Source organism: Apteryx mantelli, chromosome 28, assembly GCF_036417845.1.
Source record: "Apteryx mantelli isolate bAptMan1 chromosome 28, bAptMan1.hap1, whole genome shotgun sequence".
Lineage (NCBI taxonomy): Eukaryota > Metazoa > Chordata > Aves > Apterygiformes > Apterygidae > Apteryx > Apteryx mantelli.
In genome coordinates this window covers 4,320,899-4,342,950 of record NC_090005.1, presented here as the reverse complement: position 1 = coordinate 4,342,950, position 22,052 = coordinate 4,320,899, and the positions used below count along the sequence as shown (strand labels likewise).

Here is a 22,052-nt window from a genome sequence, read left to right as displayed (position 1 = left end):
TCTGTTCTGGCAGCTATCTCCAAAAGGCAGTGGTGGTCCTAATGTTGTATAGACCCAGGAATGTAAACATGGTTCTTCGAATGGTGTGCCGATGCATGCTTCATCTGGGGACAAAACTGTGCTGTAAATATTCTGCTATTTGGGTCGTTCAATCCTTTAAATTTATTAGACTGCATACGCTTGAGCAGTGTGTGTTTTTAATTCCTGAAGCACAATCCTCCTTTCTCCATGGAGGCAAATCTGACCGAAGGAGTTGCTATGCAGAATTCCTGGGATCGAAGTCAGAGGTCATGTTTTGGCTTGTTAGAGATGCTGTCTGGGTCACAGGCAGATGCCCATTTAGTCAAGGCAGACACTTTCTTCTTGTCCCTTCTGCAACGGTGGAACCAAAACGGTTGTTCAATGCTCAGAAACGTTGCAGTCCCAGCAGCAGGCACAACCTGCTTCTGAGCTGAATAAGAAGTTGGAGTCCTTCCTCTGGATGGGAATTCAGGTCGCTCTTCCTAGCGACCACCTTCCCCGAACTCTGTCTTTAGCGTTCCCTTGAAGTAGACTCAGACCTTTGGAAAGCCTACCCGATCTTGATTTTTGACACTAGCGATTGAATAATTATCATTCTGCATTTTGTATTGCTTTTAGTTAGTTGGCCTGACGGTCAAAACCTTGCAGAAATTTCTTGTCTGGTTCTCACTGAAATTACTGGCTGAACCTTCAGCCGCATCAGGAATACTGGGATAGGTTTCGGATGGTCAAAATGATTAGTGTTAGGTATTTTTTCAGCACAGTGATATCTGTGGGTTAGTAAGTCTCTTCCTCTTATTATCTGCTGACATCTATTAATATGTCAGATAATTGCGATAAGTCTCCTAAGCCTGAGTTACTCTGGAAGGAAAAATTTTTTCTTGGTGCATACTTAATATAACCCATCATTTTGTGGTCACATTGGCAGGTATTATGAGTGCAATACCCAAAACAACTGGTTTATAAGTAATGACCAGTATATCACTATAGCAGAGAGGGTGAACAAGTGGGTTGAATTGAGCACACATTAAACATATTTTAGTGTCTGTAGGCATTGGAAAGGTCAGGGCTTTGTAGTCACCGTGACAGCAAAACGGGGACAGCTCCTGCCCTCCAAATCCTGCTGTGCCAGTAGATGTTTGTAAATTTTGATACACAGTAATAAGATGCTGAAAAATGGGATACTCCATGAGTAGCTTTAAACTATTTGTTTATTAAACAAGAAATAAAATGGAAGTTCAATGTCATTATCATATAAGAAGAATTGGAGTTGTTAAGACAGCAGGACGTGGGTTTCATACATGTTTCATGCAGAAAAGCTTAATTTAAAGCATGGTCAATTTTCTGAATTCTTTTCTTCATTCAGTTGGTATCTGGATACTTTCCCATAGTTATTTACAGTGATAATCATTACGGAATTATTGCCAACTTGAAATATGGTCGAGTGGTTACTTGCTCAATATTATTGAAAATCAGCCAGGCAGTATCTAAATATGGACTGAAGTGTTATGTTCTGTGGTTTTATTTCTGGAATTCTTTATTTATCAATGGTATAAGTTCCCATATAATGAACTCTTTAAGTATAGTAATTATGTATAGTAACGTATAATTCAAGTCTTACTTTTAATTAGTGAATAAGAAGTTGAGAAGACGTGTTCTTTATCAAGATGGTAACATGACTCTTATTTTCCAGTTTACTCTTTAATAAAGTTAGATCAGCCATATTTACATTACTGTAAATTAAGGAATATTTCTTTTTTCCTGATCTTTGACATAGTGAATGGGAGTCATCACTAAATAGCATATTCTGTTTAAAAATGAATTAATGCAAGTTAGAACCAGAATCAAGACTCTCTTTCTTTTGGTATGTATTTTGTTTCCAACATGTATGTATGTGCAGAGAATTTAAACTGTGATTTTATTTGATTTTAGAATACCAGCCAAGCTTACACAATTTATCAGATGAATACCAGCTGGTGCAACTGACAGCCAAAACTAGAAAAATAACCTCATTTAAAGATGGAAATCCCTATTCATGAGACCATTTCAGAGATTTTCTTTCCAGCAGGACTAGTTGAGCAACATGTTCTGCTCTTTGGTGTAGTGCATGGATTTCAAAGACAGATGGTCATTGTGTTTAATGTCTGTGTATTAGTGTTCTGTTGATAAAAGTATGAGTAAGTTGTTAATTTCTCTGGGAAAATATAATTAAACTGTTGAGATCAGGGTACATGTGACATATTCTACATTGGTTTTAGACTTCAAATTCAATTAGCTTTGCAAAATTGCCCTGAAATTTTACCTGCTCAAATGCAATGTCTGTTTCCATAGATTATGAAAAAAAGATTGCTTTGTTTGCTCTAGGATGGATAGAAAATTAACTTTACATATCATCCTGTTCATTGGAAGGTTGCTCAATATTGATAGTAAATATTTTCAAATATAGAATGGATGATATTTTTTAAGCTGATAGTCTCTCTCTTAGAGCTGATGAACTCATTATAACCCCCCCCCAAAAAAAAGTTTTTATCACGTTTGAGAATGTGAAGAAGTCTTTCCTTTAGCTACCGTAGTAAAATTCAACAAAATGATGCATCCAACGGTGGCAAAAGACATGGTGCATTCCAGCAGTAGTAACATTACTCATGCCTGCTGCTGCGATGCTCCGTGAGCATAGTGACGTTTCATATGATCCACGTTTCTAATTTGTGGATGCTTTTTAGCTGTAAGGTCTGACAACCGAACTTGGTAAGTCTACTAATTCAAATAATCCAAAATGCATAAATGTTTATCAGAGAAACTTTGGGCTTAGAGGATGGCAGATTCTAAAGATAATCGAAGTCCCTAAAATCTGATATTTTACAAAAATGATGAAATTTATTGTTGTCTTAATAAAAAGTTTGATGTTCTTGGTGCCTATAATAAAAATAAGCATATCGTAATACAGTCGTATACTGCGATATTGCTATACCAGTGAGATTCTAAAGCTATCTTTTTTTTCCCCCCAAACAGGAGAAATAACAGTAGAAAATGAATAGTAAAAAGTATGCTTTCAAATTCTATATCTTCTGTTTGCCAAAAAGTTGGAACTGAAACATCCTTCAGATAGGAAGGCCATGATAAACGTTAATTCTTGCATTTCTTAATTTTTTGGTTACTGGGCTTTGCAATATTTAATAATTATTTAATAATAAACTCCTACTTTTTAGTAGCATTTCTTTGTATTCTTATTTTGGAAAGTATGTAATGTCCTTTCATTCACTGCTGTTTGAGCAGCTTTGTTCGCAATGTGCTCATTCGAAAGTTACGTCCGAAGCAGGGAAAAGGTCCTGAATGCCGAGAATTATCAAAGACTATTTAAAAGGGTTGATTTCTGCCATACCCTATGAAGTTGAACAAAGCGAGGGACATCCTAGGGCAATAAACATAATATAGGAGCTGTGCAGTTGAATTGATATTACGCTGGGCTGGTGATAATTTAAAGGAAAAGAAATCAGGAATTGGCTATGATGCGGGTGAGCGCAGGTGGTGGGTGAAGCAGCTTTTCCTGCTCTTCTGTGTCCCAGAATGGCTTTGTGAGGTTCTCCGGGACGCTCGATTCTGTTTTCAGTGTTCCCGACACCAATTACCTGATTCTGCTGGCAAAAAAAACCCAAAACATTTCTTAGTAAGGATTTTTTTTTTGGCCTTGTGGAACTTAAAAATATTCCTATGTAGGTCATATTTCAAATTTGCAAACTTAGATGGCAACTGGAAGTCACTGCTGTCAGCTGGCTATTCCTAGTTGGTTTTTAACCACAAAAATCCCAGTGGACAGTAATTGGCATCTTCACTGATGGCTAAAGGCAGAATGAGTATGGAGACCGAACTGCTCTTCGCATTTGGACAGGCCGCTTGTTCTGCGGCTTCGTGCCCTTTTCTGCAGACACCCCTCTTTATGGCTGGGGGAGCAAACAAATAGTCAAGGAGCAAACAGCAGTCGATATCTGTATTGCCTTTGGAGACAAATAAGAGTTAAGAAATAGGGCTATTGTCTTCTCTCTGCCTAGTCAAAGACAACTGTCTTGGAACAAAACTATACTAATACCATAAAAAAAAAAATCAGATTTTTTTTATGTGCTGTGACTTGCAGCTGTATCACAGGATAGAGGCATTAAACCCCTGAACTCTTAGTTAGCTGAAGAAATCCTAACTGTGTGGTGTTTCTGCTTGAAACACACTATAGCTGTGATTTATGTTTTAATCAAGAAGGAATAATTCTAAAATTGATTTTTTTCCCCACTGTAACTGTTTGTATATTACTCCATAAATAAATTTGTTGTGATACAACATGTCAGAATTTATAACTTTCATGCAGTTAAACAGCAGAATTTACAAATATAATTAGAGGGTTAAAGGCATTTAAAGAATAAAAGCACTGTAATGGCATTCCGTTTTTATCGACAACCCGCTAATATCTGCTGCATTCACATAAAGATTTCTAATGTAATAGTATGAGCGGATGAAAGCTATGCTATTTAAAAGCTCAGAGCAGAGCATATTCATCAAATACGCTGTCTGAATACAGATGGAAAGTTATTGAGCAAATTATGGGTAGTCAGCGCTCATCTACAGTTTACACCACATATGTAATAAGCCATTTTCTACTTTGTTTTACAGTGTATCGTATTAGGTGAGAGGTATTAAGAAGATAGATGGCAGCAAACTGAAATGTTTATTAAGAGTTAATTTTTTTATTCCAAAACTACGTGTGTTTTCAGTTTTCCAGGAATTGTAACAAAGCCATTTTTGAAAAAAAAAAAAATTCTTCATAGTTATTGGAGATGTTTGAGATACCTAGTTTTTGACCAGTTTAAAGGAATTAGGAAGAATGCCAAAGGAAAGTTTGCAGGTGCTTTACTCTTGTGTTTCTCTAGAATCTAAGCAACATGGCATTTTTTGTGAAATAACGTCTAATAAAAAACTTTCTTGATCTGAGTGTGTTTGGGTTTGGCTTCCACCTGGACTCAGTTAAAGTAAGTTCCATAAGCGCGATCTTTTGCTATGTACGGTTTGACACTCATTCAGAAATTTTCAGCTGGAACCTTCTGACCATGTAATTCCGACCGACTGCCATTGTTCAGGCAGTTGGATAATTCAGGGTATTAAGTGCAAGTTTGCAGAACCCAGCGAAGGAGCTTGAAGAAGGGGCGTGATCTCGCGGCGTGGTGGTACGTGGCCCGTGGTGTGGTCTCGGTCACAGCCGGGCATGGACTAAAGTAGGCTCCTGTGAAGTTCTCACATCAGCAAGACATCATCTGAATGACCCTTTCACTGCTCTAACTGCTGTGCCTAAAAAGTTCAACCTATGTCTTTGTTACTATAGTGACAGTATAATTCAAGGGCAAATAAAAAAAAAAAAAGTCTGTTTCTTCTATTTTTTTTTTTCTATCTTTTAAATGATAGCTGTAAAACAAATTTTACCTCTTAATTAATCTAGTTTACCCAGAGGTAAGAGCTGCAAGTAAGGGAAGGAGACACTCTGTGGTTTTTAGAGGGCAAAGAGGTTGTCCAAGACCTCTTATAGTTCCACCACATCAATAGCTGCAGTTGTGGCATCGGCAGGCGTTTATTCATATATATATAGATATAGTGTGACTGTATGCCTAACTGGTTTCCCATGTATGTCAAAGAACAGGGGCTGATGATATAGATTTCTGTGTATCAATTCACCATTGAGGAAGAAACATTTAGTTGTACTTTTTAGGCTGCTTTATAGAGGAATGATTTAAACCACATTAGTCTTGGATCATAACTTACAGTTGGCTGTATTTCATGGTGTAACGTTAGAATTTGCAGAGAGGTCTGCTGGCACGGTCACAGAAAATCTTCCTCCTTGCTATAGTGAAAATAGCTTTTAGAGCTGCGGGACTAGAATTGGCTTTGCATGTTCCCCCCCCTCGCTTGACTGATTGAAACAGCCAGGATTCTGGTGAACGCTGTAGGGTGGTTACTAGTTTTTTCAGTTATTTTTGCCCCAGGAGTGAAAAATTGAAAGCAACTGGCAACCCTAAGAAATAAGAAAATCACTTCATGAATTTATGGAGTACCTTATGGTTTTGCACACCAATACTCATGCAAGATCATCTGAAAAGTTTGTATTAAGGTTTTGGAGAACAATGTTAATTAAATGCTAAGCTGTCTATTACTTTTCAGTATCTGCTGGCAATAGCAGTAAGAACCTAATGAAGTGGTAGAATGTATTATTCTGCTTTGCTATGGAACTTGCAAACTTAAGGTGGTCCCAGTTTATTTTGAGACCGCCTTAGTTGGTAAACAAAATATATGTGCTTATATCTCTCTTTTTGTGTGTTTTTTGTTTGTTTTTGTTTTGTTTTTTACTTGCTTTGTGGAATGAGATTTTAAAATGAATAGATCTTTGAAGCTTGTAGCACAGCTGGTATCATTGGCACAAATAAACACAGGTGACAGTGCTAAAATAGGTGATGTAGACTCTTTTGGTGAATAATAGGATACATTTATCATGGTGCTCTGACCTGTTATATGTACGTGATGTACGGAACAAAGGGTCAAGTACCAAACTCCTGATTTATTGTTAAATCCCTTCAGTGGCAGTTGTGTTTATGGAAGGGTGAGCAAAACACCAAGGGGAGGCTGCAGGACTTTAGCAGAAAAGCGTGCTAGGTCGAAGGTAATATGTCACTTGTATTTTTCCTTTTAAATATTGTACTCTGTGTATCAAAGGAAAGTGTATTCTGCTTTTCTTTTCCTCCCATTTGAAAGGGGGTGGGGGAAGAGTCAGGTGATCAAAATTAGTGTTGATTGAAGGTGTAAAAGCACAAAAAATTCTCTAATTGTGGTGGTAGAGAGGACTGTCTGGTAGCTCATACAATAATACTCCAGAAAATGTAGTGCGTTTCATCCTGGGATGCGATTATTATAGTTTTGTGCACATGCCTAGATGGTATTGAGCACAGTAGTGTATCGACGAGATGCTACTAAAATTTGTTGGTTTGTGTTTTTCAGGACTCTTGGTGCATGGAGGAAGACACCTCTTACCTAGAGATTTAACTTGTCTAAGGATATCAAGGTAGGAGAATCCCATATTTTCTTTACAGAAGTGACTTAGCTGTTTAAATAGAACAGAAGTTGTCCTGTTATTTCAGTTAATCCTTGATCAACAAGAAGTGTGATGCAGCAGGGGGTACTGTCTTCCTGGATCAGTTTTACCAGTCTTTTAACCTTACATATGTATATAAGCTCATTCTAACTGCTAATTAAAATAGATTAGACTTTGTGTAAACAAAATATATAATAGTGAAGCAGCATTCTATGTAAATATACTTTTGTGTGTTAATTTTTTGATTTAGTTTTTCATTTGTAAAATGCCAAAACTTGTGTTCTGAGAAAGTCTCTAGTATATGCTAATGGCTTGAACTTCAGTTCCATGAAATGTTTTTGAGCCTTGAACAGGTTTGCAGAACAGGCTTGCAGCAGCTCCTTACTTAGGTCTGCATGTTAGTGTGTATTTTTTGATCATTTTAAAATGAACAAAATCTTTCAGGTTTGGTATTTTTCTCTCCATATAGTCAAGTGCTATAACACTTTATGCCACTTCATTCCATACAGTGCATAGTTTTTTGTTTTCATTTTCTGTCATACCATTGTATCTTTAAAATTAACATAATATAATGTGGGTAACAGCATCTCAAATAGAACATGCAATGTGTAGCTGTTTTTTGAGTGACAGAAAGAATTTTTGGCTACTGCATGTCATAGCTGAAAGTCAAAATGCTTGAGGGTCTGGATGAAGCACAGAAAGTTTCTCCAATCTTCTGGTGGCTTGGGGCAGAATCAAGATTGTTGTTCCTGGCCTTGAAACTTCTTCCAGTTTTTCATCTTTTGCAGAGGCAGGCAGTTCAACTAGACTTTTGCAGAGGAGTTTTAAGCTGTTTTCAAGCCTGAGTGCCTAGTTCAGGTAGTTGTTGATGGAGGCAGCTACTAATATCATTTACAAGTTAACTGTTATGGGCAACACAGAGCACATTAAAAGCACTGAAGACAAGGTGATGGAAGTGATATAATTGTATTCCTAACTTTTCCTTAGTTACTGCTTTTCTCAAAGCCAGTGTAATTGACATTGTATATGGAGAACATAAGTGTCCCTTATGAATTCAGTTGGTATCATTAATCTAGAATTAGAAACTGGGTTATGCAGAATGATGAAGTCTTGTTCAAAATTAAATTTCCTCAATTTCAAGGTCACTACGCTTTCTCATTCAAGGAAGTGCTGATTTTGACTTGACTTTCTTCTAGTCAATGATTACATTCTTTCAGTCATGTTTCTGATCTCATCTTAAATAGCTGTTTTGTTTTTCTCGTGTTAAAACCCAACACTTAAAATACATTGCTGGAGAATTTTTTTATTCAGAAGGACAAGTTCAAACTCTGACTGTCATTAAAGTTAGAGTTGTAAAGTATATTAGTAGGTATCCTGTGATAGGCAAGCTTATCTTGCTAGGATTCTAAGAAGGAGTATTATTTGAGAATAGTAAATTTATCAAATTTCAGAGTAAATCATAGGTTGTTTATCCACAGCATCTCTCTTTAGCATGTATATTTTAATTCTTCATCTTCCTTGCCAGAAGTATGGTTATGTTATGGACAAAATGACAGAAGAATGTCCTCCTATTAATGGAGGACGTGGAACTTCTCCCTTTCTAGCGGTGTCCTCCTCGGGCTGCCATACAGATGTGGCTCCCAAAGTAAATAGCTGTTTTGGTCCAGCACTGTTGCCAAGCTAAGTAGCCCTCTGAAAGTGCTGTTTTCCAAGCCAAGTAGTGAAATGAGCTGTTACTCAAAATAAGTTGTATGGATTTTCATAATACAGTACTTGTCTCATTTCTTTCATGCTTTAACTATAAAAGTTAACAGTGGCCTTTAAGTGAACATAATGACCATAGACTCATCGAGAAATATGTTTGGCCTCATTCACCCTAGAGCTATTGTTGGGAGTTCCACATAAATGGGAAGATATTACCACGTTTGCAATGTTCTCAGAACTTCTTTTCAACTATAGTGTTAAGCGTTTCTCCATTTTGCTAGAACGGAAGATGGGATTCAGGCTGACTGCCTGCCGAACTGCTGCACGCTTGCCCACTGTAAATACTGTTAGTTATTTTTACGTATTTTCAGCTCATCAGGGACAGTTGGAGAAGCAGAGACATTTGAGGCCTATCTGGCTGCTCACAGAAGGAAAGGACAGAGGACAAATAATGAAGGAGGTCTTGAGTTATGGGGGAGGGTGGTAGGATCTGTCGGAAAGCTAGCAGGATGGAAGTCGAGCTCTCCAAGTATTTTGCTGGGGGCGAGCAGAGACCCTCACCTTAGGACACCATTGATGGTAACAATTAGTATCTAGGCTTTCCTGAGGGTACGTAATTTCCATGAAATTATTAATTTTTGTTTGTATTCAATTATTCTAAAGCCTATTAGTTTCCAGATCTTTGTCTAATAAGCCCTTCATTGTTTAAAAACCTATAAGGGGTAGTGTTTAGTCCTTTTAATCCATGTTTTCTTCCTTTTTTTCCAAACAATCCTAGAAGTTCTTGGCCTCTTTGCTAGATTAAAACAAAGGCATTGCTTTTTCAACCCAAAGTTCCTGAAAATATCTAATCTCTAAATTCTGCTCCTGTTTCTCCTATACTGTCCGTGGACCAAGCACATAAGTATACGGTTCTTTTGACTCCGGAGTTATGATGAGTTATTCAGACTCCTGTTGTACATCAGAGGTATTACATGAAGCAAAGAGTTTAATGCGTTTGATTGCCATGAAGTTTGTGGAGTTTCTACCATATACTGACAATATTATGTAATAACATATGGCAGTCGGATCTTTCTATGAACGCTTGCGCACTGTTTATATGTGTTCTTTTGGTCAAAGTAACAACAAATATAGGTGGCTTAGATAAGGAAAGGCAGTGCTAAATGTAATTTCTTCTTGGATATAGCCTACTAGGCCTCCTGTAATTAGGCTGTCTCTCAAAACATTCTCTTGAATTTCAGTGCAATTTTAAAGAAGAGTGGAGGTTAAACTGAATAATTTATTTGAGGAGCTTGGAAGGTTTCAGTTTAGCAGCTGTCGCAAGCAAATGTGGAGCAGGTTGCTGTATACAATATATGTTATGCGTGGAATAAGTGCTTGAAAGAATGACTTGGTTTGTGTTGTGTATTTTCCTTTTATTTTTCAATTTCTTTCATCTCATGGTAATTAACTTTGTCAATCTGTCATTTGTTTAAAAAAAAAAACGAAAAGGCCTTGTTACCTATTCCTTTTTAAGTTTGAATGCTCTTTGAAAACAGTTCACTAATTTGTGAAAGACTAGATTTTTGTTTAGAAAATGTTAACGCCGTGTTTACATGTTAATAAAACCTGAAAACTAATATGCAAAAAGATACAACTTTCTTTAAAACATACAGTTTTTTTTGACATATATAACATTTAGTGTTGACATTTTAACATTTAGTGTTATATCCAAAATCACTGGAAGAGCTCATACTAGTTTCAGACACAAGCAGTTCTCCAAAGAGCAGCAAAAGATGTTTACTGCCTTCTAGTTCTCTTGCTCAAAGCCCAGATAAATATATTTGGATTAGTGGGATGTTGGAGAGATTATAACTCTATCATGTTCCAAAGTAAACAACACTGAGTTCAGTTGCCATCTTTACATTTAATATCTACTTCACATTATCTCCTTCAGATGTTGCAAAGAATGTTCTGTATTCTTTCAACGCAATATGAAAGAGTTTAATAATAACATAAGAGAGGAAGGATATGCAAACCCAGAATTTTGCTTTCTATGATGTGAGCATTACAGCCATCCATAGAAACTAAATATACAGAATTCAAATTTAATGCTATTGTATTTGTGGCCAGACTGATTATTTTATTTTTTTATTTATTTATTAAGTTGCCTACTTAGCATACTTCAAAGAGTGAGCTAAGCTTAGGTATTTCATATTAAATAGGGTAAACTTTATTTAGGAGCCTTGGGAATAGGCCTAAATACTAGCTCCTTGTGCTTTGATGTCATTGTGCAAGGCCTCCGAAAGAAGCCGGATGAAGTTCACATGACTGATAGATGTAAAGGAAATAGCAGCACTGTATTCTGATTAAAAATATTCATGTTCATATACATGCATGCAGGCACACATAACCCAAAATGTGTTTGTAGAATCTAGTAAGTGAATGAAATGTGCTGAAAGTGAGGAAATGCTAAAGTTAAGGTCACATGTGCGCACTTACTGGTGTTTGTTATGTGTATGCTCTGTGCTGCTGTCTTTATATGGGATTGAATGGGCCATTTTACAAGGACTTTCAGCAGCTTTTAATATACATATAAAGCTTTTTGAATTGGGTATTATTGTATCTATGCGTGAAAATATTAGGAAGCTGTGAAGTAACTAAAGGTCACCTTTACTGAGCATCCTCCAAAAAGAATTGAATATTGTTGCAGGAAAAAATTTTGCACTATATTTGTAGAAGGTGAACATGTTACCCAGAATACTATGTATGCAAAAGAAGCAAAGTTGGGCTTTACTGTATGTCCTGATCAAAGACTCTAGTATTCTTTTGGTCTAATCTTGAGCTGCTTTTGTTGTTGTTGTTTTAATGGCTTACCTACTCTAATAAGAGGATGTTCCACTAGAACAAGATGTCAGTGTGTCTTGTGAACCCAAAAGCTCATTCTTTTATCTTCAACAGCATGGAGACACCTTTTCATTTATTTTTTTGAGATGTACAAGTCAGGAAAATACATGGCTAATGTTTCTGTTTGTTTTGTTTTGTTTTGTTTTTTTTATCAGTGATCTTAACTTTGGGGTTGAGTTGCCTTCCTCCACATGACAGCTCATTGTTATGTAGTCTCTAGGTCATTGTCAGCAAGGGTGACTTTTTCTAAGCAATGTGAAAGGTAGTAATTCCTTCTCATAGGTTTGACTTTGAAAGTCATGGGAAATGGAGGCAGAATTTGCTGAATCTGTTTCTCAAAAGTTGTTATTCATTGTTGTTGTTCTTCAGATCCATTATTATTGGATAATAAGTGGTCAAAGCATTTGACAAAATAGGTTTTGTTAGCAGTGCTGAAGAAATTGTGTTGTCCTGGAAATAGTCTGGATGAATGAAAACAAAGAAAATGGCAGATTTTATAGGCATTGTTTTTGTTTTACACAGTTTTGGGAATACACAAAGTGGAACGGGATCGCCATGTTTCGAAACAGTCTCAAGATGCTTCTTACAGGAGGGAAGTCAAACCGCAAAAACAGGTCCAGTGGTAAGTAAATGCCAATACCTTATGCATACGTTTTATTTACAATTTTTAAAAGTATGCCTTTTATGTCTGCTGTTTTGGTCTTACTGAGTCTTTTTTCTTTTTAATTAGTACATATACTCAGCTGATGATCCTGTAGACTCAAAACATCATCATATGGCATTGTAATATTGCATTGTGATTTAATATTAAAAAAAACCCACCCTACATATAGACCGCAGAATTTAGTTTTACTAGGGAGATAAGATGCAGAGAAAAACGAATAATAGCTGTATGCAATCCTGCAGTAAATTAACATCAAGGTTCATGTTTCAATCATGGAAATCAAGAAGCTTAAAAATTAAGTTTTCTTCAAAAATGAATGTGATACCATGTGCCAGTGAATCTTCCACAATACAGACAAAATCTGTGATAACATTAGCAATTATTTTTTTTAAAAAAGTATAATATAATCCCATAAAAGGTGGTAGTGTTGTATAGGTGAAATCTGGACTAATAACTAGCCTTGGGTAATCACCACTTTAAGTAAAACAATAGCAAATATATTTTGTTTATAAAATTCTGAAGTTTTCAAATAGTTAGACAATATAATGGAGTCGTAATAGCAAAAAGATTGAGGCTACTGCAAAATTTTTAGTTTCGCATTTGTGTTAAACTTTACTTCTATGATAAGTTTAGTGACGTTACAGTAATGAAGTTTGAGATGCTACGGTGATACTTATTGGCCTTACTCATATAGAGAATATTGTATAGTATACAGTATTTTATAGAGCACAGTCAAAACATTTTAATTTCCATTTTCAAAACATTCTGGGAGTATTACATAATGCAACTTCATTCAACACTCTCAAAAATCTTGAAAATAACTTTGTATTTTTCTATTTCTGTCAGTGGACATATCTAACTTCCAAAATCTCAGTGCAGTTTGGGAAATCATTTTGCCTAATCGTTGCTGGGGTTGATGCTTAAGCTTTGCTTTAGAATGAAGATTTGAAATTGTAGGAGTGTTAGTCAAAAGTTCTTTTAGACATGGAGGCAGAACTCGTGAGGACCATAGTGGTATTGTCATCAGCATGTATAAGATAACATGGATGGACACGGATTGCAGGATAGTACCCCAGAAATTTCTATTCCCATGCTTTTTAAGGTTCTGAGTGAATAGCATGCGTTCTTCATTTCACAACCCTTTTGTTCCTTTTAATATCATTCATTGGATGGTGTCGTAAAAATATTAGTATTGCATGTTTTTATACTTTACAGTGCTGTTTGTATATTTATCTCTGAATATCTTCAGGAAATTGGGTGACTTGATATCTGGAGATTCACAGTCATTAAATGTAAAAGAAAAACACACGCTCCCCAGGACAGTAACGATACGAGTTGGTTAGAATGAGGTATCCTTGAGGCAGGCAGTATCTAATATTGATGCATATCTTTGTTCCACTGAGAGAAATGTAACTAAGTTAATTGGAAAAAAAACTACCTAGAAAAGGCCTGGATTTACAGCCTGCCCTTTTCTGGGGGGGGAGAAGGGGAAAGCGGAAGGAGGGTTGGAAAGAGATGGGATTGAAGGAAAAAAAAAAAAATCCCCAAATTCAGTCAGTACTTCTGACTCCTTCTTCCACCATCTGAAGTTAGCGTTGGTTCATCTATCTAAGCCTGTCTGATGCAAGAAGGCTAGATGAGATTCTAGTTGTGAAGCAAAACGTTGCAAGAATGTTGTTAAGCTTTAAAAATACTTCCAGCTTTCATAGTTATGTCCAAAAATGGAGTGCTGGCAGTGTAAGAGCTTTTAAGTCAATCTCTTATTTTTTCTTTTTGAAGCCATCTGGCAGCGCATTTTGGATATATTGGGACCTATTGTTTATTTGTGCTCGTGTGTGTATGTAAAAAGTGCATGTGTACATTCTTGGGAAACCACAAGTGACTGTGCAAAGATACAAGGGTGATAAATGCAATGGAAAAAAACAGGGCTATTTCCCTTTGGTTGAAACAAATGAATATGCATTTCCTTTAATATCTTATTACCCCAAGTTTTATTTGGGGAAGGGGAATTGTGTTTTTAAGCAGTAACGCTTCACTGTGTTCTTACGGTGCCTGATAGCAGGGCTAACTTTGCCATTTCAGTTTTTAGACGTGAATAATCTGTTTAGAATCTGGTTTCTGGTGAGTCCCTGGTTGTGTCGGTTGATTCTCAAGGCATTTTATCATGAGAAGTTGAAGTAGTGCTGCCTCACTGCATTAACTGTAGTAATCAGTATGTATCTTTGACTGTGGAGAAACATCGATTTCACAACAGGTCCCTCGGTACCTGGGGCCTGAGCTGCTGGTTGTCATTCATTGGTTTCGTGACACTGTGGATTTTCTTTTTTTATCGACTGCTTCAGGCTTTTGTTGCAAGCGTGGCTCTTCTGAGGAAGGTACCTGCGTGAAGAGAGACGTGTAGGTTTTGGAAAGACCCGCTAGCAAACACCTCTGTCCTCTTGTGACTTCCTATCACATTCAGAGAGTATCATATTTATAACTTAAAGCCAAGGAAAGTACAGATCCTGTCCTGATGGCACAACCTTTGAAAAACAGTAGACGATCTTTAATCGTGGCAAAGTCATATCTTTGTCACATGTTCTGTTATCTGTCCCTACTATTCCTTTCTGTTCATCTCTCTTCATTTCAGTTCTGAAATATCAAGATGTGATATGGCTATACACTTGTGTGTGTAATATATACTGCCATATGCTTCTGTCTGATATCTTTAACTCTAGTAAAAATCTTAGTTATGCAATGAAGCTTTTTGTTGCCCTGCATAAATAATCCTAATAATAGTAATCAACAGCTTCTTAAGTTTAAAGCTTATATAAATCATTGCAATTGCTCCTTTTTCTTCTATCATTACTGCTCTATTGTAAGACGACTAGAACATCTTCACCAACTGAGGTGGACATGTTGAAATGATACAGGTATGATCTTAACAGCCGTTCCTAGAGTTTGGGTATTTCTGTCTATTCTGTACTATTACCTCTCAATTCTAAAAATAAAATCAGTTGGTATCCCTTTAACTTCCTCATAAATCTAGAGCCAGAAAATTGTACGCTTGTTTGAGAGGGCATTTCACAGAATTGTGGAATGTGAATTTAGGTTTTTCTTGCAATACTTAGCTTTGGTAGTTAATTTCCCTTTTCTATTATAATACGTCCCAAAATTTGAGAATATTTGGAGGATACTATTTGAAAGACAAAATTAAGGTATTTGAGAATATTGAGTATTCCCAAAAGCTCTTTTTAATTATTCCAGTTTCATTCCTTGGACTTGTGATAATTTAATAGAGGAAACATCAGGAATATTTAAGTGAGCAAATGTAACTGGCTCACTTTTTAGGACTTTAACCTGGCAGTGAAGATCATTGGCAGCGAAAGAACAGTCCTTTTGCACTGGTCTAAACACCCCTGCTTGATATTTTTCATCTTATTCGTTGACTTTGCTTATTCTAAACTTCCACCCTCTCTTTCTCTTCATCCTCCCTTGCAAGTCCCAAGAAAGGGACGTGAGGAGTCCTGCCACTGCTGCCCTGGGGAAGCAGCTAGGGCTGATTTATTCTGTTCTTTACAACCTTTTCATATGGTAAGTGCATACTTTAAATTAGTCACCTATATCAGTTTGCCTTTCCAGGCCTGCAGTGTTATGACTCTGTGTATGGTATTTTAGGTGGAAAGCTAGGAGTTCTGGATTTTTTTCCCCCCCCCCGGCAAAGTGCTTTAAATTAGGTGTCTAATCTACATTTATCATACTATCATTAACATGCTGAATTAAACTGCAAAATAGAAGTTAGACGCTGGGAATGGAGCTTGCCTGATCATTTTGGGGATCCGATTTTCCCGGTGGCCTCAGAAGCTGTGTGATCAGCGTAACTGCGCCGGAGGGGAAGAGTGGTCTGGAGGGCAGGGAAAGGGGAGGACGAACGGGCTGCCGGGGACAGTGCCTCCTGAGCAAGGTCTGGTGGCAGAGAAACTGTAATGTGGGGCTACACCCATATCTGTGAATTTGGAGCAAGCTCAAAACCATAACTTCTGTGTTAGGAAAGTAATCTATTGGGGGTTTCAGGTCTACTCTTGATTCGCTTTCCATATAATGATCCTAAATTACATAGGTAGGCAGCAGCCCACTCTGGTGTCTCCGGTGTGGGGGGTTTTTTGTTGTTGATTTTGATAAAATTGCAATGCCTCTATCTTAGGTTTCCTACACTCCAGTCATTTTGCATTTCAGTTCAGGAGTAAATCTTGGAAGCAGGGTTAAAGGTATTGTGGCTTTTTTTCTTGTGGAATCTAAGTGAACGCGCTGGTCTTTGAAATTACTCTTCTCTGCAGTTTCCTTCGTTTGCAGCAGTGTAGTTAGCAAACGAGGTCAATAAAGTCAAGCTAACAATCTCTGTATGCTGTGATGTGGTTTTGATAATTCTTCCTGATTAAAAATACACTAGCAGTGGTAACATTAAAACGCCTTCTTACTATTCCTCTTTCAGAAAGTGCTGAGCAATTTCTCTGAAGAGCTGTGGTTAAAATTTATTTTGACTCAGCTGCTTTTTTTTGTTACTCTTTATGGTATTGTGGTTCCTGGATGCATAAATTAAAATATTTATGAAAGAAGAATACCAATTACATGCATATGAATGTACAGTTACATGCAGTAATGCCCATTAAAATAAATGAATTTGTACTGCAGCATCGGATAGTGTAATCTTCCGTGGTTAATTTTTTTTGTGTGTGTTTTCAAAACAGTACTGATAGGATTTCATGACAGAGTACCGCATGCGGTACAGCTCTGTGCCTGTGCGTTTGTGCACATAGTCAATCTCTTGTCTTAACAAAAATTCTCTTGCAATAAAACGGGGCACTGAAGATATTTTATGGTGATGCCTTGAGGATGCATTATGAACACGACAGTATTTTGATTTGAATAGATTTTCTTCTGCCATAAACTGATCTTCCACAAAGCTACCGGGCACCAGTGTTCTCAAAGCTGGAATTTGATCAGAGTATTGTTAAATATTACTTTTATATTCTAAATTAATTTTTGAAGATACACGGGCATGTAAGATTTCTGACTCGTATGTTTGTATCCAGGGCCAAATTTACATATTTAGAATATGATTGTTTTTAAAGAATAAAGTGTGAAAGAACGGTGCTCTGTTCCATCCTCTTATTCCTTCTAAGTGAAGCTTCTGCAGGGTTATACTCCAGTATTTTATTAGTGAAATAGGCCTATGTGATAGATCCAGTCTTTCCACCAGTTTTGATTATCCTCATTTCTTTTCCAAGAAGATGGACTATTTCCTTCTTATGTTATTGCATTAAATTACTGCTACTATAAGAGTTAGATTTCCCATTAGAACCTTGTAAAATTCAGCTGTAAACAGGTTTGTTTTATTTGTTTTCATGTTTTTATCCTCTTTGTGAGGTGGCAGTCCAAGAATTTGTGCCTTTTATTTCTGATGGCGGCTGTGATAGATCCTTAAAGTACTCGTCTTTTTTGCAAGTTAAATTCACCAGAGGTATGTAATCCTTCATAAAGTTGCCCCACAGCTCTGCTTTTTCTTCCGAGTTAGTTAGGAGTTATATCTTGTCCTTAATCGATGTAAGGCACACAATTGTTTTCCATGAGCTTTCTAGCTAGGAACCAGTCTATTTTTCCTAATATTTTTCCTAATATTTTTTTTTTAAGCTTTTTAAAACCTGTTCTGCTTTCTTCATTCACAGGAGAGCCAATTACTTCTAACTGTATTTATAAGGCTTTTTGGAACCTGCCAGTTTATATTTTAATTCCGGGACTAAAAGAGCCCCTGTCAAATGCTCTTTTCTTTTGATTTGTGTCTTTCTAAGATGAAAGGCTTTTCTATGAAGTTCTCATCACTGCTTTGCCAGAACCCCATGCGGTTTCTTATCTGTCTGATCTCTTTCTCTTTTGGACATCCAAGCATGGCTTTTATCCATAAAGAACTTCAGAGGGTGACAAATACTGTTTGGATTTTGTTTCTGAATGAAATTGCTGAGTGATCAGATCCAGGTGATGAGTCCCATAGACATTAAGACAAGTTAATTTACCAAGGTATTAAAAGTGAGGTACTAGAAGACATATCAGACTTGCAGTATATACTGTGGTAGTGAATAGTGAGTGCATCCACATGTTCAAGGTACTCCATCCAAATATAATTCGGACCATTTTATTCTAACAAGGTGGGTAGTTTTTCATAAATTTTTAAACAAGTCTCGCATATGTTGACCAATCCATTGCCACTCACTTGAGGGAAATCTTGAATCTACTGAGAATGAACTGAACTTTCCTGGAAGCTCATAGTACAGCCAGTGTTTTAATTTATGTAATTTAAGGTATTTCTTCCTAATAAGGAATGTATGTCAGGAAGGGGTGTGTGTGTGTATACATATATCCTCCTTCATAAGGAACATATATGTGGTCAGAATGTATGTCTTTTTCACGCATCAGTCTCTTCTCAGATGAATAAAAGACATTTGGCAAATGAAGTTGCTGCTTCTTTCCTGCACAGCTATCCTAGGGAGAATTTTAGCAACTGGAGCCCATATTCTTCTTAGATATATTTCTTTACTTCTGGTCCACAGATACTTTTTTTTTTTGCAGCAATACAAATATTAGTCAAACTTGCTTTATTGCTCATAAATCCATCTTTCTTTTGAGAGGTCTCTCCAACCCTTTACTGTGTTTATAATTTTCTTCTTAACTGACTCAACCCTGTCACTAGAGTTTATCAAGCTGTATCTTTTTATGCTTTTGGGGGAGGGCAAGGGGGGATGAGCCAGCTCTGTCAGTCTCTAAGCCTTGCCAATATTTTCCCAAACCTGAACATCGCCAGCTGTAACAACAAGCGTATTGCCGAAGACGGCCTTCATCCTGTTATGAGTAACGGGCGGTGAATATTTTCACCCACCTCTTGTGTTTCTGCAGCTCCAAAAGTGAGTTCATTAACAGCAGCACCATTCAGTCAGTCTTAGTCCCCCATCCCCTTCGTGGCTTTTCCCACCTTCTTGAGATTTGGCTTGTTGCTTTATTCTTCACCATTTTTGCTTTCCTCGAATACAGACGTAAATGCTAGTCTTTTTCCAGAGGAGGATGTTTATTCCTTGCTCCCATGATTGTCGTCTCATGGTGCTGCACTGTGTTCTTAAACCATTTGTGTAAGTAAAGTTTCCTGGAGCCGTGTTTCAAGCCTTCCTCTGTGACCCAGCTCTTCTCTGTTAAGTTCTCCTGTTGGGTTACATTTATAACCCCCCTTTTTTCTTTGCCCTTGGTTTTCAGCCATAGAAGCTGCCTTTTCTTTCCCCCGTTTTTCTCAATATTTGAGTCCCTCGGATTACTACATTTTACTGCTTTATCTCTGTTCTCTGAAATGTTTCTGCTTTTTTAATTCTGCCAGATCTTCTTGAATACTCATAATCTTGTGGTTTTCCTTCTCAATCTTCCTTATTTTTTGGCTGTTTTTTGGGGGGGAGGCTATGGGGACAATGGGAAGAGTGAAGTGTTTAGTAACGTTGGATTTTTATGCTAGAGTAGTATCTCCCTATCTTTTTTGAAATGCTGTGTTTTGGGCTCTTTTTATGAGGTTTAAATTTTGGAGGATTTTGCTTCCTTTTTTTTCTTCTTTATGATGTACTTCTCTCTTTGATATGTAAAGATGTGTTTAAAAGGCTGGCCCTTTCGATAGGGTATATTTGGTGTTTTGATACTGGCACAGTCTGTTCTTAGTTCCTGCCTTCTCATTAAAGGCGCCTGCAACAGAGCTTAATGTTCATTTTGTTTCCTCCCTGAAATAAAAATCAATATAAAAATGGAAGGAAAAAAGTCTTCAGCCTCTGCCCCATTTGTTCAATGGGGTAAAGTTGTAGTGCATATACGTATTTGGTGGGAGGGAGGGAAAAAGCTTGATACATTTCATCTATGCTGATTGCTGTATTTATTTCACATAGTTTTTAAAAGAGAGGAAGGCACGCTCTAAGTATCTGACAGGACCGCGTCTGTTATAGATGCTGGGAGCAAATTCTTTTTCTTTTGTTGTTTTCCCCATTTTTGATATGCATCACTGTTATCTACAAGTCCTCCGTTTTTTAGTCATCCACATTTTGTTTTTCAGATATATTCCTATTTGCTGGTTTTCATCCAAGATTTATCTCTAGGTCAGTGAGCCCATTCTCAAGTTCTTCTATATCAGCTCCAATCTTGCTCAAATCTTTCCCTTCATTAGCGATTCTACAGCTCTGATTGCTAACATTAATTCACCGACGTCCCATCTAATAGCAGGGGCTGGTTTGGCTTCGTGCTCTGCTTTCAATGCCGTTTCCATTATGGCAACCGTCTTTCAATCTGCAATCCTTGCGTGGTGTTCTCGGCTCTTCGCCTCCGGTGAGTTCCTTCTAGGGAAAAGAAAAAGGCTTTTGAAGCTGCTCCCCTATGTGGGGCATCCATCCTGCAAACAAAGCAATCGATTTTTGCAGTTAAAGGGGTGAGGGAGTGGAAATGTTTGCACGTTGTGCTGTTTCCCCTTCAGAGCTCAGCCCTTAGGCGGTCGTCTGCTCCACTAATATTATACAACCATCCAGCTTTCCTCACTGACTGCTTCTCAACTTATTTGAAAGCCTTCCATGTGCACGCTTGGTGTGGGGCTGTCAAACTACAGTAACAATTACCTGGCTTTGACTGTATATAATACTTTCCATTGAGTGTTGTACTGGCAGAAAGCAGTATTTAACTGGAGCACGTGGAGTTCACTGGGCTTGTGTGTAAACTTTGGTTTCTTGTAGTAATAAGCAGGAAGAGAAAAGGAGGGGTGCTAATGACACATGTCCAGGTCTCTGAGTATGGCTGTGTAAGCTAGTGGTGGTGCTTACTTGGGAAGGAAGGAAGGCAGGAAGCTTGGGTGAAAAGAGGGAAGCATGATGTTAGGAGTATCTTTTTCACATTATGTAGTGTTTGTTTCTGCTGCATTTAGCAACAGTTTTGAAGGAACTGCACAGCGAATGTTGTAAGAACTTTTAGAAAGAATTTTAAAATTTCCTTGAAGAACCTTTTTGGAGAACAAGGTACTTCCAAAAACCAAACTGTTCGGTTGTGTAATTGAGCTGCTTTAATCCCTGTTGACTAACAGCTGAATTCTGCTTAAAGTACACAGCTGTGTTTTTTACCGTATTGGTAATTGCTAATAAGAAACCTGTAAAGAACTTTGAAACTGGAGATGCGCATTTGCATTTTACTGTACTGATTACAGACCCAAAGGAACAACCTCTTCCTGCAAAGAATATCGGTGTCAATAAGCTGTTGTATGAAAGAGGTAATAAAGCTGTTAGGAATTGGAGCTCCCCTCTCGTTCTCCAGATGACTTTGAGAGCTCGCTTCTGGTCTTACAGCATCTTCAACGGAGAATGTAAGAGGTTGGAAAACAGATGCCAAGAAGCATAAGGAGGTTCTCAGTGACGGGGAAAAGGCAAGCCTTATGCTGTATAAGGGAAATGAGGAGAGCCTGGGGAAATACAGGATGGGCATCTTCGCCTCAGTCCCCGGAAAAATTGTGGAGCAAGTTCTCCTGAAAAGCATTTCCAGGCATGAAAGACAAAAAGGTCATTGGGAAAAGCCAGCACAGCTTTATCAAGCACAAACTGTGCTTGACCAGCCTGATTGCCTTCT

General features: G+C 37.5%; 1 protein-coding gene across 1 annotated transcript in view; it reads left to right on the top strand.

Annotated features, from left to right (window-relative positions):
- The window catches only part of TANC2 (tetratricopeptide repeat, ankyrin repeat and coiled-coil containing 2), a 248,609-nt gene that overhangs the window by 29,088 nt on the left and 197,469 nt on the right, over positions 1–22,052 (top strand). The window contains exons 2-3 of the mRNA XM_067311864.1: positions 7,048–7,111; positions 12,254–12,353. Of these exons, the coding sequence (XP_067167965.1) occupies positions 12,287–12,353 (67 nt within the window). The 5' untranslated portion in view covers positions 7,048–7,111; positions 12,254–12,286. The remainder of the gene's footprint in view (positions 1–7,047; positions 7,112–12,253; positions 12,354–22,052) is intronic.